Below are 18,162 nucleotides of genomic sequence, written 5' to 3'. Positions count from 1 at the left end.
TTCCCTTTTGTTGTCAGACATGAACACGTCCACGTGTCAATAATAGACTAACAGATGTGCTAGTTGCTCTACACTGTAATGAATAGCTACGCACAAAATTGTTACATGTGAGTTACATGTGGACAGATGCAACAATTATGCGATGATGCTAAATGTGAAAATGTGGGCACGTCTGAACAAAGCCTCTCAGTGTATTGAATTGCAAATGGGTGTGTTTAATTTATTCATTTATTGATTTGGAATTCAACTTTTAATTTGTAAGATTTTTTTTTTACCACTTTCACTTCATGTTAACATATCAGTAAGAAGAGTATTTGTCGAGGGGATAATCATTCTTTAATTCTTTCTTGACAATTATGATTAGCGTCTTTGTGCCTGAACCCATTAAGTAGGAAGTACTTTGTTTGTATATTAGACTTTGGTTTTCATGTTGACAATTTGTTTTCTAAATCAAAGATTACAAAAACGACAAAAATCACTGAAACACTGATCAATGAGATATAAAACCTATGGAGGTACGGATGCTTGTTGCTTCCCCACTACATTGTACCCACACTTTTGCGTCAATGTATTGGTAGTGGGTTTGTGGCTTCACAAACTTCTTTTGTCTCCTGCAGCCTTGGTGTCTGCAACCAAGTGGCTGAAACAAGGCAGTAAATTTATCACAAGTGGGCAATGCAATTACCTTGAGACTGTTCACGTGACAGGAATCAATATGACACAAAGCGCTTACCCATTGACTCTCATCCATGACAAAGTGCGCTGGTGTCTTTCTGTAGAAAGGAGTGCATTATTGGACTTTGTGCAGCCCCTACTTTTTGATTTACTGTTGGGTCATTGCAACATTATAAAAGAGCCATTGTTTTACAAGACGGGGAAGTAAAGCATTGACTGCTGAAGAAGGACCTATGGAGACAGCCCAGTGAGAGCGACTGCCTCTATTAGATCATCTGGACACAACTCATTCACAGCTGGGATGGAAGGGAAAGAGAGCGATCTCTACAGTTTTCACCTGCTGCTTTGTGTCTGACTAGAATTGCTCATGTTTTCCAGCAGGGGGCCTCAGTGAACTGAGTACAACACTTGAGAAGACTCTATTTCAGCAGTGCCATGTCCTCACCTCTGTGGGATACACTGAAACTCCGACCCTGCTGAAAAACTTGGTCTACTCTACCAGAGTATCACGAAAGAAATTCGAAGAGAAACACACGCAGCTTGTAGCACACTGCAACTTTAAAACAAGTCTATGATGACACAATCAATTAAGATATATAAAGCACCCATCTGCTTTTGTGGTTCATGTTCTGTGTGTAATGATTAAAAATTGGGGTAGGGGGAAATAGTGCAGTTAAGAGAGGATGAGACAGAAACCATTAAAGGAGGAGGAGGGAAGAGCGTGTACCCCAGGAAGTATTTGAGCAGAGCTACACTGTGGCAGAATCGGGATAGAGAGAAGGGGAAAGAAGCAGGGGAGTAATAGATTTGAGCTGCTTGGCCACACTTCCCACACAGCCACAGTACCAGCTCTTGTGTTTTCTGTTTTAATAGGGGGGGAAAAGGGTGAAGTCAGCAAAAACAAAATGCCGCCATTAAATCATCTCCCCGGATCCGGTGTCAGAGCAGTAATGGGAAACGCACTCATCATCGGAAAGGTTACTGCTTTCCAGAACCTCCCTGCTAGCTTTTCTCTCTCTTTATCCCTGGGCCCCTCCTCCTCCTGCACCTTGTGGCCTCAGTCTCATCCCCTAACCAGGAACCAGCTGTAGCTGAGCTCATCTCTGGTTTGGACCCTGGGGTTGAGGATGAGGGATTGGGGCATCTACAGTTTGCCACGGTCAGTTGGTCCCATCTTGTAGAGATGCCACCAAATGATGCAGACACCTTGCTGAAAAGCAAAATGTATCTCTTTCCGTCTTCTCCCACAGAACAAAGTGCCCATCCACTTGTAAACAAAGTCGCGAGTGGATGTTGGCTTTATACTCGACTGTGGACAGCAGTTAAATATCTCAAGAGCCAAAAGAAAATGATATGCATGAAGTCCAACAGCCTCCATCAGCTGGTAAAACTCTAAAAACTCGGTTCCAGAAAATTACAAGGAAAAAGAGCTGGAGCTGAGAATATTGGGTAAAATGTCCATGAGCAGTAATGAACATTCAAGTTGATCTTATGCCATTCAATTTGTTGTGGATCATTTCTAACATGTTTCAGCTTCACTCTGACACAATTACAAAGCTCATTTAAACTTAGAGCCTGACTTTTAATAAATAGATTTATTGGACTATATTACTGAATTCAATTTCATTGTTTATCCAACGGCATCCAACATGCTACAGATGAGGTTTTTTTCAAACTGTGCATAGTAATGGCTGCAAAGCCCCTTGAGTCAGTAAAGCAAATGAAAATGGGAAGAGGCTAACTTTTACAACAGGACAATATTTCAATGAGAACTTTAAATACACCGTGAACTACACAAAATGTTTTTTTGAATCTGTGGGTAGAATCTAAACATATTGTGTGTGCAGGGCCGCCTAAAATGTCTCTGGCCTTGAATTGATCAGAGAGGATTTTTTTATTTATTTCTAAATCTACACTAGACAGATTCTAAGCTGAGTACGAAAAAAGCATCTTCAAGCTTCTATTATCTTCCAAAATGACTTAACTATTTAAATCAATTCACAGGTACGTCTCAATTTTAATATTTCTTTTACTTTCAATTTACACACGGGTGCCTTCACCTTTGCATTATGTGTTGTCATATTCCATCATTACATGACTTGATAAATATCTTAGAACTCATTAGTGCTTTATTATTCATCTTTGGACTGTCAGATTTAGTATCCTATGTTCTAAGTCTCATTTTCAGATGTGTTTTTTTATGACTAGAATCAGAGAATTAGACCGTACTCGAGAGGCAACGTTTCCCAACAAGAAGGCCACTTCCCAGGTGATAAATCACAGATGACAGAGGGCATTACACGCACAAACGGGCCGCCGCCGCTGCACCTTTAGAACGATTAATTAGCTGGCTGACACTCATTTATCACTGCAGCAATAAGGTGAAAAAGTCAAGAGTTTATTAAAGCTCCGCTTAATTTTCAAGAGCTATAGGCCAGAGGCTGAGACACTTCACATACACAACAGCAGCAACATTCATATTCTTACTTCATACAGTATCACAGTAACACAGTACACATTAGTCTGAAATATTCCCTCCAAAGCATGTCTGTAAACAATGTAAACAAATGTTTGACAATTAAAAGAAAATATGGTAGTCGCTCCAAGGCTACACCACAAATCAGAGTTCAACTTTGTTCACAACACAAGCGTATGATAATACGTGTAATCAAGTATGAAGATACAAAAAGAAAAAGAACACGTTTGGCCTCTTCAATAAATACTGTACACATCGTCGCTCTACGTAGCTACCTGGCATTCAACTTCTACGAGACCACGTCACTTATTTTCAGTTATTATACAGATCTGGGTAAACAGATAAAGCCATGCATTGTAGAAGTGACGCCTGGTCTTCGAGACAGACTGAATATGAGTGATGGGAGAAAACTGGTCAGGAGTCAGCAAGTCATTCTGCGTCTCATCTCTGAGGACAAACCAACTGGTGTTGTTCATGGACACACACCAGAGAGGCAAAAGGCAGTAGAACTGCACAAGTCTGACTGCTCCCAAAAGCATGCATATTGGGCCCTGGATAGGCAAGAGAGTGACACATGAGGGCAGAATGTGACACTTGTCATGAGCCCTGACAGAGCAGCAAGTAGCTGTTTTGACAGCACTGACTATGGGCCACCAGGGACGTGGAGACAAAGCTTGGTTTCTGTCTGAGGACGTGTCAGTTTAACTGTCACTTTAAGATATGGAGACAGAGGAAGACTTCTTAATGCCTAAAGACACTAAAGACATTTGGACTAATATTTAGGTGCTATTACCACTAACTACACTAGTTTGTACCTACTACAGATGCTTTATGGTAGCATTACTTTACTGCTAAGACGAGAAAGAGTTGGCTTTCCAATAAACAATGACTTTTCTTCATACTCCTGGTCCCTCACTTACTTAAAAAACACCAAATAAAACTCACATCTTAGACAGCCTACGTTCAAGTGTGTCTGTAATTAACCAAATTCACACTGAAATTCTTCGAGCGTTTGGGGGCAAAAGACTTCAATCAATACTACTGATTGGCACTGATGAGAAGTCGTACAGGGAGGTCACAAGTGCAGAGCAGCAGAAATAGAGCAATGACAAAAAGTCATCTGTTGATCTCAGGTATCTCAACATGTGTGGGAGAAGCAGGTGAGCGCCTAGAGGCATAGAGAGGATTGATTCAGGAGTCTGAAGTCAGTTGCTGTCACAGAGAGTCAAGCTGTGACTTTTATAGCTCCTTGAGCTTTCTTCTTCTGTGCTTCCACACTGCCAGCAACATGACCAACAAGCCACTCTGGTTACCACAGAGGGAAGGATTTAACTTAGCTGCCATACGTAGCTCATCATTGTTGGAACTGAAGTATGCACTACCAGATTTCTACACATTCTGAAATATCTAAAGATCGAAAAATCTTGACCTTCCTGGAAACCAGTCGATCTTCAGTGCTGACTTTATGTTGCATTGTGTGTTGGTGGTATACTTTAACTATAAAAACTCCATAGCAATCTGACCATAGTTGACAGAGCATTGGTTTATACTTAAGACTGATGGCTTACTGACACTGTCTAATACCCCAACATCCTATTTCAAAATAAAACATTAGAAGGAAGCAATGATGGAACTTTTAACGATTACAGGGCTCAGTGTCTAATAAATGATATATATGAAATAGTTGTATCAATCTGTTGGTTCTTACTTCACTGGATCAGCAGAACAGTTTTGTGTTTAGACACCAAAATGTCTCAACAAATGAACTGTAGAAATAGAAAAACCTTTTCTACTTAGTCAGAACTTAGTAGATGCACACGTTTGCATAGATGCAACTTGAGCCACAATTGTAAAAAAAAAAAAAAAAACATACTCGTGGTGTATAAAAAGCAGATGGGAGTTCAACATAAACCAAACATTATTGGCTTAAAGCAACCTTTCGAGGTTTGGATTCCATAATTTAGATTTAGACGGTTCCACTCAATTTTCGTTGGACAGTTGTTGGTCCAGTTTGGATCAGAGTTGGTTGTAGGGCGGCGTGACGGTCTCGTTCTTCAGCCTGACCTGAGTGCCATTCTTCAAACGCCTCAATTTGTCTCTCTCTGTCTCTAAGCCAACGGTCATCTGTCCCGAGTTTTTATGGGAGGTGAGGTGGCTGCCCCGGCTCTCACAACCTGTGCAATGCAAAGATAGAAAGAGTCAGGGCAGCACACCTCACACCCCGACACCTCACAACCCTCCCAACTTAAACGCAACCTCAAGAGCACGACAAGTACAACACAAACACTTTGTGTGTTTTCATGGTCTTTCCATGGACACTGTTTCATTTTAGGATAGAAATTAAGTTTATAACAGGTATTTATTTAACAGTTATTTAACAGTCTTCCTGTAAATGAAGGGATTTAGTGCTGCATATAATTAGGATTAATATGATTAATCCTTTGATTATTTTCTGATAAACTGGTCCATCACTTGGCATAAAAAAATATAGAAAATATCTTCCTAGAACCCAGTGATGATTTTGTCAATTTTTGCTTAGAAAAGCAACTTAAATTATTCTACAGTTATCAAAAGAGAAGGCAATTAAATTATCTGTAGACTCACTAAATTGGAATTATTATATTTATATTGCTGGACTTGGATTTGAACATAGGGAGGTTTACTTTTCACTGACTTTTGAAAAAAGTCAATGCATTTGGAAGAATTTGTGATTTGTGACAGGATTTTTATTGAAGTGGTAGCAGTGGTGTTAGTATGGCATGACTCTGTTGAAGTAATGCAATCAGTTCTGCAGAATGATCACTCTGAATTTATACAAACATCATGTTAAGATGGAGGAAGTGATGAGTTTGCATCAGCAGAGTTAAAAAGGGAGCAGGTTAGAAAGGTGGCAGGTGACGTAGTAAAAGAAGTAAAATAACTGTCTTTAATAAAGTGGTTCTGAGAGCCACTAAACAATCTGTAGAATGGAAAAAAAGAAGAGTATCACACTCAGATGGTGAGTTGTTTCAACACAGTTATTCCAGAAGTCATAAAGTGGTTGTGAATTCTGTTCAGTCAGAGGTCTGGTGAGAATGGAGAGAATCTTTGTGTAGGAGATTCATAGCATGACAATGGGCTGACAGCGTGTCTGTTGTAATCTAGATTTTTTTGCCCTCCACAGAATTCCAATACCAGAGAAGAATCCTGTTTATTAGATGCCTGACACCTGAAATCCCAAGGAAGGAGCAGAATAAACTGAGCTATTCATTACGCCTTAATGAACTGTGCAAATGTATGTGGCAGGTCAATATAGGAGGCCTATGGAGAAGATACCCTCAGCCCCCTCATTCTGCACAGCACAGGCGGCCGGAGCCTAATGAAGACTGAACTTTAATCACAAGGAGGATATGGCTGCCTCGTGAGATACACATACACACATCCACGCACACACACATCATGTAAAATAACCCCACCTCCCTGCTCCCTCTCTGATCACACACGGAAGCATGCACACGCGCACACATTCTCTCACCTCACTAGGTTTTCGTTGTCGCCTGGTCCTTTGCAGGTTGTACACTCTGTCCTCATGTCTTCGGCTTTAGGTTTTTTCTGCAGTGCAGACTGCCGCTGACGGCGTTCCCGTGGCAGTGGTTCCTATGGAAACACGGCTGATTAGAATCGAGAGCTGGGTGGGCACTTGCTAGAGAATGGGATGTAAACAGAAATTATCTATTGAACTGGGAAATGACAGAAAGTATAATTCCTGAATGCAATTCATCAAAGTGACTATATGGGTGACATTTCTAAACTTAGATCAGCTTTGCAGTTTTAAGGTGTAATCGCTAAATTGTGGAGATCAAGTGATGGAGTATTTGATTTGTATTTACACTGTCGTGATTTCTCTGACTTGATATCAAGAAATATTAAAAACTGACTGAGCCGACAGAGGTCGATGAAATGTATCAACCGATATCTTATTTTTAACAAGAAAAAACATGATGGGCAAATAAATTGGCCTGAGACAAATAAACCTGTATAACTCAAGAAAGTAAAGGGGATTAAACATGAGTGAAGTTTCTGATCAGAGCTGAACTGGTTTATGAGGAACAGAATATGTCAGTAGCATGTAACTACAACAACAGCAGTGTCTTTGAGTAGCAGCATAAAGAGATAGACCTCTGTTTTGTCGTCTTTGTCTTCACAGATGGGAACTCTCTTCCTCTTCTGTCCTCTGGTTCTCTGTGAAACACAAACACTTCACTTTTAAGCAGAGTTCAGAAACATAATGCACTACAAAGTTACATTTCCATTCAGCTTTGAGGCTAAACAACTTCTTGGGATCAGAGCATAGGTGTAATATTTTCATCTTTGTGATTTCAGTTTTAATTTACTCTCTACAATCTCTGAAAACAGTGTCTTCTGACGGTGCGGCTGACAAAGGCCTGAGCTGATAAAAATAATGATCTAGGCTGACTTTGGTTATTACAATGCACTCACAGTGATAAGCTTTGCAAGTTGCACCAAGTTCACTGTAAACGTTTTTGCCCAGGATTTTGTTTCACAGGCAACATCTCCATTCTTTATGTGATGAAGCTCTGCAGACGCAGCTCAGGGGTAAACCAAGTACTTCTGTGATTGACACGTATCTGTCTCCATGCAGGAAAAAACCATTGTCTTCACTGCCCCCCCACTTCTGAAGCCTTTATATTGGGAGGGGGCACATTCCACTCAGTCAGTGGGTGTAAAAATATGTGTTCACATGCAATGCGATTGTACAATGTAACATTTGTGATGATGTGGTTTAGATTGTGAGGAGCTGAGCTGATAGATTCAGCGCCCTCTGTGTTGTAACCACTAATCTCTCGATTTGAACACATGAAAGCAGCCAGACTCAGCAGCATTAACAGCAAATCACTTACAATGCTGCTCAAACTGTGGCACAGAATGTGACTTCATTATTTCGATGAAAGCTAAACAGTGCTGGATGAACATTTAGCAATGTCACCATCTACTGCACAGGTCTGAGGGACAGAGAACAGAGCATGAAAGGAAATAAAAATCAAACATCTCTCAACACCTTTCAGCGAGCAAGCAAGTGTTGGAGCTGCTAAGGAGGGTTTAAAAGGGCTAGAAAAATCGACAACATATTTAAACAGATTGTGAAAACAATTCCATCTGTTGCCTTTGGCTCGCCACCGCTCGCCAGATGGAGCACTTATCATTAAGAATGCTAACTGCAAGAATGCTGCCAGTTGGCAGCCGCAGACCTTCACCGCATCTCGTGCAAAAGCAGCACCAGACAAAAGGCACGACATTATTTAATAATTTCGGCTTTAAAGTGGCGTCTGTGAAGGTAATCTATAAGGCCAGTGAGAGCTGGCTCAGCTGAACGACGCTCAGCCACACTGCACAGCTAATCTCAGGCTCTGCTCAGGTGAGGAAATTAAAACTGCAGGCAGTTTATGAGTACCAGGCAAAATCAATCTTTTAATTAAGTACATCAGTGCATCTTTAACAAGCATGAATCATTTCACACAGGATTAGAGAAATTAACAGAGCATAGGAAGCGGTAGTAACTAGATATATTCACTTAATTCTCCTAATTTCTGAATGATTAATGGCATATGTTCATATGGGAGGTTTTGATGCAAGCACTGTGGTGGGCTGCTGCTGCAGCAAATCAGGTCCTATTAGCAGGAGTATTTCATTGCCACCTTAACTTAGCTCTTTAACCCTAAAATCTATCTTAAATTCAAATAGCAGAAGAATGTGGCTACATTTATCCCAGACACCTCTGAACGTGGTCTGAGTGATCAGATCTCAGATGTGTCCTCAATGGATCATGGGTGTGTTTAAAACTGAACACAGCTGACCCTCTGAAGCTATTGCTTTTGTTTATTTGCAGATTTATGGCAAAGTCACAATGCTGTTTTGAGACATGACCTCCGGAAGATGTCCCCATCATTTGGTCTAGACTTTCTCCGGAGGTTGCCTTTTACACATGAACAACGCAGCAGGAGATTCTCTGCTCAGATGTGTTCACAACATAGAAATCTAGGGAGTGTTTAGGCAAGGGGAGGTTCAGCAGGCGGCGGCAGGATCTAACTATCACGAGAGCTCACATGTTTTCATTAAGGGCACACTGATACAGAAATAGGCTCTCATCACCAAAAGCTTTCTTAACATCTTCATTAGCATCGACGTGCTTCTAACCTCCTAACCCTTTTTTTTTCATCTATCGCATGTTAGAAACGTCATCAACACACCCACTCCCTCGCCCTCACACTGACTTTGATTTTTAAATGAATGTTACAGATATTGATTATTGGTTAATAGGAATCCTAAGTTGTGCTGGTTTTATGTGTGGCGTTGCATCACTTGGACCCAAAGAGTAAAACAAAGTTAAAGACCCATAGACAGAACCGGTCTCTCAGTCTCAGTGAAAAACATTCAGCTATAAAAATGTGTTAATCATTAGTAAATTTATTTAAAAACATTATTTCAAGTTTCTGAAAAATAATAAAATAAAGCTCTATCAAATCTTCACCTCTGTGTTTTCATTCAGGGATGCAACATGTATCAGGGACAGTGAGACACACATCTCTCTCATTCCACCCCGATAACTGATCATTTTGTTTGGACATATTTTGATGGTTTAACGTCATGTTCAGAATTATCTCTTTACAGCCTTCACTTTACTAGTGCACTGATGAATTTAAGCATGGGGAGCATTAGTGAGTTGTACTAAAACCTACTGACAGTGAGAAACAGTCGGGATTAAAAACTAATCCATGATAAACTTCCAAACGCACAGGTCATGTTTCATTTACAACTCCCACACTGAATAACAAATGTGTGTTAATTAACTGTGCTGGAATGAAGCTCAGTCTGGCTACGTTCAGCAGGGTGGTGTAAAATCCAACAGTCTCATGGTGCATTAATTTTACAGCTGCAACAGCACGCACACAACATGCAAAATAAAATCCAGCTCACAGGTTGACTTTACAGGTTTTACTCCAGTAGGCAGTACTCACTACAGGCAATGAGTAACAGTCAGACTTGTTAAGTTAGCACTGGGGCCATATTAGCCTTTTTAACCAAAGATATGCATGTCTGCGCACACGCATACACACACAGAGTCCTATCTGACATATGAACTGCCTAAATCACACACACAGACAGACACACACGGCAGCCTCGCAGGCCAGCAGGAGGTCGATTAGCCAGTCCTGATAAATTGAAACATGGCTTTAGAGAAGTGCCAGCGCTTGGGTGCCCTGGTAAAAGCATTAAACATGCAAAGCAAGGCCCTTTTAGTGGCTGCCATTGCACGCCTTGCATTTGAAGATAAATGCTGCACTGAAGTACCTCACCCGAGTGGCTGTGGCTCCATAAAAAAAAAAGAAAAAAAAGAAGCTGCCTAATCCCTGAGAGCTCCAGCAGTGCTCAGCACATGTCTGGACGCAGGTTTCTAAACCTGAACAGAAAAACAAATTAACCCAGACTGCCACTGTGCTCCAACACTACACAATATTACCCTTTAAGACAGATAGAGTGCAGAGTGTGGAGAAATGTCTGGGACACTCCTCCTTCTCGTAGTTAATTTCTCCATTTGTAACAAGAGACTGTAGACCGGAGCAGCTTCAGTGGCTCTCACGCCACTGTGAGCATTCAGTTACAAGAGAATAGTTCCCTCAAATCCCAGGTGAGTGGCACCGGGTCATACACTGACAGTGGAAAAACAAAGGAGAAGTGACAGACAACCCCAACCCCCCTCGTATCAACCCCCTCTTCACCGGCAGGCTGTCGGATATCAATCTGGAGGGTTTTTCTTGAGGGAGCGAGGAGGCAGCTCAGTATCACAAGATCAGAGCATGGTCGGTACAGATAAGTGAGAGCCAGTGAGGGGTGGAGAGTGGGTTCTGTTCCCTCTCACAGCTGACACCAAACATTACACCACCAGCCGACACAGTCCTCACAGTCCTCACACTGTCGCTCTTTTATGGACAATAGAAAAAGTCACAGGGAAACTACCAGAGGATTTATGGCCACACGGACACAGTCATAGTCTGGATGACTTTCAAAATCACATGATTATCTGTCACTGATGCTGAAAAACTCAACACTCTTTTACGGGTAACTAAAATTATGAGCAATTATGAACATATCTATTGTTATCTGCCGGCTTGTCGTCATTCTGACACATTGAGTCCGATTTTCTGGTTATGCCCAATCTTGAAGACGTACAGATGAAATAAAGGGATTCAATTTTTATTATTTGGTAGAATCCCACAAACCTGCTTACAATTGATGTAAATCAGGGATGTCAATGAAATATGCTATTTCTGAATTTAATTTGATTTCTGGAAATAATATAGCAACAGCTCCCTCTTTTGCAATCCCCTTGACCCCTTGTCTGGGAAATACAAATCTGGTATTTGGTGTGTGAATGCAGTGTGTCTCCATTTCCACAAAGAAAAGTAGACTGTGGACACCCTAAAGATTGATTATATAAAAATGTCTGACCGCCAACCCTCCCTCAAAAGTTTTTTCACCCGAGTTTAGTAGATTTTGTTCAGTTTGAGAGTTTGTGTTTATCTACTGAATTTTGTATGCCGCCACACTGCCTTCTGCAACAAAAGCTTACAAATGTTGATTTTGAGCTCTGGGGAACAACTACCACCTTGTGTATCTTTGTGATAACCTTAAGAAAAGACTGAGACTAATGAGAACTCAAGTTAATTATTTGAAATCAATAAAGATCAATAAGTTAGAAAACAGGGTCATCAGTAAGACTCTGATTAGACTAGAGGATGCTAAATTGCATGCTTAACTTTTTAGTTTTAAACAAGTTTTCTTTCAGAAATGTGTGTCTGCTGATCACATTTAACATTTCTAGTGTGTAGATACACTCAGGCTCTCTCACTTGTTGTTTCTTGGGCTCTGGGGACATCTCCTGTGGGATGAATTTGATTGGTCCTTTGATCTGTCTCCTGGACCTCTTGGTGCCATCAGGTAGCGTCTCCATGGCAATATCGGCCTCATCACTGCTGGCCTGGTCACACTCAGAGCATTGCCTGAGGAGAAGGAAGAGAGTATCTAATGTCTTTAAACGTTGTTGTAAATATTTAACACTGTCCTCTGATAGTGTTTTAGAGCAATCTATTACCTGTATTGGGGGATGTATAGGGATACAACAAATTTGTGCTAAGCTCAGCTAACAACACAGACAGTACAGTGGAATCAAACTTTTGTTTTCATTCTTAGATAGGCATGTTTATTTTTTTATTTCCATCGAGGAATTAATGTAATGCAGTGATAATGTATGATAAACAGATGCACTGGTTGATATACAGCAAGAGCACAAAGTAAAAGAAACACTGCCCTGTCAATTATGCCATGTTTGTTGCATGGTGCCATGACTGTCGATGTCAGTCCAGCGTTTCTCACAGAATTTATTCGATCTATGATGGTAATGGGGAGGCACATGCATACACTTGAAGGTCACCCTCACACACAACAGATTCCGAGTGACAGGTACACAGACTAAAGAGTGAAAGATGAGTTCTCATGTGAAAGAAAGGACAGCAATTCATGTCATAACTGCAGCTGAAACCATGAGGTCTGACTGTCCGCTTGGACATTCAAAATGTTATGGACCATAACACGAGTATCTGGTAGTGTGAGCATGCAGTAGCATAACAGCAAATAGTGCTGCACACACTGTTATTATTATTATTATCTTCAATTATGAGAAGTGTATAAATGTTTTGGTTCATTATGAAACTCTGGTGGGACAAATTAGAATATGGCAGGCTGCCATAGTCAAGATTATTTTAGGGAAACACTTCAGTAAACCTGGGATAATTAAAATGAAAACAATCTTCATCCAGACAAGCACTTAAAGGGATAGTTCACCCAAAAATGAAAATTCACTGATTACCTTCTCACCACTATGCCACCACTATGGGTGAAGTGTTTGAGTCCAAAAAACACATGGAGTTTCAGGGGTAAGCAGCGTTGCAGCCTCCATCGGCTTGGTGGCGAGTAGATAATACATTTTTATTTTTTGGGTGAACTATCCCTTTAGGCCTCCTATCACGAATAAGCCCTGTCCATACAGAAACATACAGTTTCATGTACAATGTCATGTGCATGCCAGCGTAAACAGGAAGCAGACTGTCTACTCTACAGACGGTTGCTTTGTTACAGAAAATACTAAGAATGAGGAGCAGCAATAGTGAAAGGTAGGAACAGGGATTTCTCTTCTTGATGAGAAACTGATGAGGAGGTGGAACAGTGATGTTGTTGCTGTCAGTGGACAATAATGATTTCTCTTCCAACAGACAGTACTAGGAGGTAAACCTTGGTTAACTGTTAAGGCTTATAAATCAATTTGTAATAGCCTTGATACAAAATTTATAAAAAATTGAGATCAACAGATTTATACTCACAAATCGTTTTTACAAATAAAATATGAACTACAGCCTTCAAAATAAAAGTAAAGTGGAATCAGAACCTTTCTAAACCAGTTTATAAACTTCATCCAGGTGGAATTTATTGCAGGAGAGTTGGAGTTCACTGCATTGTACGGGTACTTTAACTTAAAGTTCTAGTTTAAGTTCTAAGGTCAAATCCTGAAACCTTTTCGGAAACTGTAGTATATTTTGAGAGGAGATGGGAGTCGTCATTGTGATTTAGCGCCAACGATGGATCACACATCGCATCACATTTCATCCACAAGGTGAAGAGAAATGGAGATAAACATCCTCAGCTCCTGGATTTGTTTCACCTTTTGGAAACTATAAACTAACCTTATCGGAGGTCCTTGCCCATACACAACCCCACAACCAGATAATACTGATATATACTGCATCAAGTCAGAGTGAGACCCAGGAATGGGCAATGCCTTAGAATAAGTTTCTGCCTGTTTGTGTGACATAGCAGCACAGTCTCAATTCTAAAATTAGTTATTATTCTGGCATCCACACACCTATTATTTACAATTCTTTCTAATAAATGAATGCAAGTGACTTAGTCCATGCACAAACAAACTATGCTACACAAACACATCCTGACATGTAACTGCAGAGTCATCTCTGCATTTCTTCAATTTACAAGTGCAAGAGGAAATTCTTCTTCCTTTTTCATCACCAAATCTCCTCTCTAGATAAGGAACTGTAATCGAGAGTAGAGCCTCTGACATCTCTCCCATCTCAGCATCCATCACTTGATAATCCTACTGCCACTGCCTGGCCTCAAATGTCAGGATTAATATGAATAAACAAACTCTAACGTCATGATATATTACGGCTTAAATCTGAAGGAGAATGAGTACGAGAATCAAACCCTGTTCACATTCACATAATGAAAGTGCTCCGTGACTCGAACTGATAGAAGAATTATTTTTTTATTTTCACATCAATATAAGAGACCGCAAGAGCTGAAGAAGGCTGCAGTGAAACTGAGAGAATCTCCAGGTATGTGTCTGCTGATGTCTGATGACTTCAGACAGTTAGGCCCTTTCCCAATTCCTCTCCCTTGGCCCTAACCCCAGATATGAAGTTCCCTTCGCTGGAAGTGCCCCCCTATTAATGGAGCCATAGGGGAGAGGGCAAGTAAATCATCCCGTAGGAATAGGGACATCGCTCGCTAGTGACAATATCGACTAACATCATGATATTAATATCCAATATCAACCAACAGTATAATACTGACACATTTGACAACTGCAGGACAGACAACAGGTTGATCTATTGATGAATATACAGCCAGTCAGTGTGTTTACATCAGTTATTTCAATGTAACGTAAGAGGTTTTTTTTAACTCTATATAAGGCACACGGGAGTTACGGACATTACCCGTTAATCTCACTCAGACTGTTTACATGCTTGTTTTGACAGCGTGAATTGCGTTTTCTTCTGCAACGATTTTCATTTTCTACTGGATTAAAACAAGATATTCCGCTGGGTTAATCACTTTTTTCATGGGGATTTCGCAAGATTCCATACTTACATTTATGAGCACTTTACCCACAACGGCGGCCATTTTTTGATTTGCTTTATTCATTCGTTAAGCATTCGGGTATTTCAGTGTATCCCTTTGTTTCTAACGGGGTCCTGAAAACACTGTTGTTTGAAGGGCTAGATGGCCACTACCCCTACATCACATAGAGAAATGGGAAAATGCTACCCCTTCAAGGTCACATGCAAAACTAAGGGGTAGGGCCAAGCAGTAGGGCTAAGGGGTGAATTGGGACAGGGCCGTACTGAATGCAGTAGAATTTTAAACCAAGTATGATGGTTCTCATTATGTGTGAGACTACCTTTGAACTTATAAACTGAGGAAAGTTCTTTCAATATTGATGCTTCTCAAATGAAAACTGAGACATGTCACTTTAATGTAGTATCTATTATTTCATTTCAAACTGAATTTGGTGAAACTAAGTCTGAAGAACAAAATGTTTAACTGTCTAAAATATCTATGGTGTGGACTGTATATCTATAGCTTTTTTGTCCTTTGATTCGTATGTCGTGTTATAGCCTTTTTGTTAAAAAAAACCACAGCCTACATTCAGTGGCCCTGCCTCTACCTGCCCTCTTCCTCTGATACTCTCTGTGTCGTTTTCACTGTCATGTTCAATCATGACATCCTCTGCCTCCCGGAGCACCACATTAATATGCAAATGTTGCTTCTGAGGAATCTTAACCTTCACAAATTGCTTCTTCGAGCAGCCTGGTTTATGACGTTGTTGCTTCAAGCTTACAGTGGTGTTCTGGTCTGTACAGAGCTACACACTTTAACATGTTGAAACTTCTCAGCTAATAACAATTTACTCTACAAAATGTTCAATGGAGAGTTTTACGCTCACATAATGTAAAGACCATGTTATCTCCTGTGTTTTTCTTGATAAATCTGTCCAAAGTGTATTTCAATGTCTCACCAGTAGCTGTTCTTGGTCTTCTTGGGCATGCGTGTTAGTGGCGGCTCCAGGCAGCCCAGGTGGTAGTAAAGCTTACAGGTGTCACACAACACCAGCAGATGTTGGTCCTGGTTCTTCTTACAGATGCCACAGCTGCAGGAGAACATCAGGTCAGATGCTGCTTATTGACATTATTAGTCAGTATTGTGGAAACACAAGATGAAAAGGTAAGACCCATCATTTAATCATAAAATGTGCATTTGAGAAAGTATGTTTTTGGCTTATTAAATACATAGACATAAGATGTAATTTCAAACTCACACACCAAAAGTGGTGTATAAACACGGCTTCATTCACTTATAAGTTTCTATTCAAGTAGTTGCTGAGGAAGTTCATAAGAAACATCAGATTATGACATTCTTAGACCACAGATCTGCTCACAGCTGTATTCCATGATGAATCCCATTGTCCTTATAAAATAAAAATGAGTGCTAGTTCCTAATTAGCATACAGAAACGCCCACTAGTCCTTATGAAAGGGCATGAGACTGCAAGGCTGTGAGCACACAGTTGAGAAAGAAATTAAAAATGTCCAAAGGAAAATCTAAAGTGGTGGATTTGACAATCATTATTGGACAGACAGCACTGTCTTGTGCGCCATCAGTTGAGGATTACGACAATTGAAGATGCCATGATTTTCAGTGTCTTTTTGCAGAGATGTGTGAGTAGGTCTAATGTGCAGAAACAGGCCTACTTTGGGCCTGTAAATAGGATCATCAAATCATTGATATTGGATGTTATGATTCCCAAACAATATAATTGATTTGTAATGAAGAATTAGTAAATCATTCTTTGTAATGAATATAATTATAGTTTTCATAATTACTATATAAAATATTCTTGTTATTTAAATGTTGTTATTTTGGACATATATGTCTGCACCTACATGTGTGTAGGTTTGCTCTTGAGGATGCATGGATTGTGTTGGTGAAGGTCAGAATCTTCACGTTAACTGCATTGGTGGGTTTTTAAGAAATGTCTTACTGAAGAATGGTTTGAGGATGAGGCCCAATGATGGACATGTGCAATGAAGCATGTTGTTTCTGCCCCAGGCATTCCATGAGATTGAACAAAAGCCAACACATTAAACAAGTGAACCACGGTTTCACTGTCATCACTTTATTAGTCAATCATCATTGTTAATTCTGCTTTGCCCTAGCATGTCTCTGGATGCTGTGTGTTCACCTGTAGAGGATTGCTGGCAGGCTGGATGACTTCCCTGGGGTTCCTCCCTCCTTCTTGCTGGGCTTCCTCTCCTTTGGGGCTTTCAGAACAGCTGGAGTATTTAGTTTCTAACAAATCAAACAAATACACAGATTCATTAATATTTTCATGTAACAGCCATGAACAGCAATCAGTAATAAATGACTTGAAATTGCCATTTTTTCCTCATCAGTCTACATGTGAAAACCTGTGCAAATGTATTAAAAACTGATTTTTTTCAGTATTCAGTAGCCTATTCCGACCCTTCACTGTGGGCTGGTGCATCCTATTTGCTTTTATTATCCTTCAGATGTGTCTGAGGCTGTGTTCAAAATCAATCACTCCTCACTATGTACAGAGAGTTAACCATTTTGTAGGGCAGTCCAAATGCTTTGTGATAATTACCATTCCCCGTATAGTGCATACTGACTTTATAAAGATGCAACAAAGAATCAAGTGACACTAATTGACTGTTTCCAGAGAGTTTGGACAATCCAAATAAAGAGTCTGTAAAGTTCCCTCACAGCAGAGTTGTGTGGAGAGTTGAGAGGGGAACCTGCTGTACGTGGCAGGTGAAAATCAGCAGCAGATAGTCTGTTTATTCTCACTGCATCTCAGGTGCATTGCTGCCACGCGGGTTAATTAGAAAACTTATCTCATAGGGACCAAGTCTGACACTAAACAGACAAAGTTTTCCCCCGAGGACGCTCTAATCTGAGCATGTACACTCCGCCTGTAGCACAGAGGGAGCGTCCCCGCAGGGAGGCCTGATAGATGGGGGGGGGACACAGTGACCAAAGCACAAGGGGCTGCTGGGGTTATCTCCCCAACCAGGACTGCAAGTC

The 18,162-nt window shown here is 40.6% G+C and overlaps 1 protein-coding gene across 4 annotated transcripts in view; it reads right to left on the bottom strand.

Moving 5' to 3' along the window:
- phf14 (PHD finger protein 14) overlaps nucleotides 1–18,162 on the bottom strand; it is a 78,348-nt gene that overhangs the window by 33,693 nt on the left and 26,493 nt on the right. Inside the window, exons 12-17 of one of the 4 annotated variants that reach the window (XM_020090769.2) lie at nucleotides 17,300–17,406; nucleotides 16,077–16,208; nucleotides 12,060–12,210; nucleotides 7,310–7,372; nucleotides 6,666–6,787; nucleotides 3,053–5,325 (exon numbers count right to left, since the gene is read on the bottom strand). In XM_020090769.2, coding sequence (XP_019946328.2) covers nucleotides 5,319–5,325; nucleotides 6,666–6,787; nucleotides 7,310–7,372; nucleotides 12,060–12,210; nucleotides 16,077–16,208; nucleotides 17,300–17,406 — 582 coding nt within the window. In that variant the 3' untranslated portion in view covers nucleotides 3,053–5,318. Of the gene's footprint in view, nucleotides 1–3,052; nucleotides 5,326–6,665; nucleotides 6,788–7,309; nucleotides 7,373–12,059; nucleotides 12,211–16,076; nucleotides 16,209–17,299; nucleotides 17,407–18,162 lie in introns of those variants that run through there. The other 3 variants (XM_069516251.1, XM_020090768.2, XM_069516252.1) reach the window with 3 other exon arrangements.

This window comes from Paralichthys olivaceus, chromosome 20 (genome assembly GCF_024713975.1).
Source record: "Paralichthys olivaceus isolate ysfri-2021 chromosome 20, ASM2471397v2, whole genome shotgun sequence".
Classification (NCBI taxonomy): domain Eukaryota; kingdom Metazoa; phylum Chordata; class Actinopteri; order Pleuronectiformes; family Paralichthyidae; genus Paralichthys; species Paralichthys olivaceus.
The sequence above is the reverse complement of the archived record's forward strand: the minus strand, read 5'-3'. Positions and strand labels throughout refer to the sequence as shown.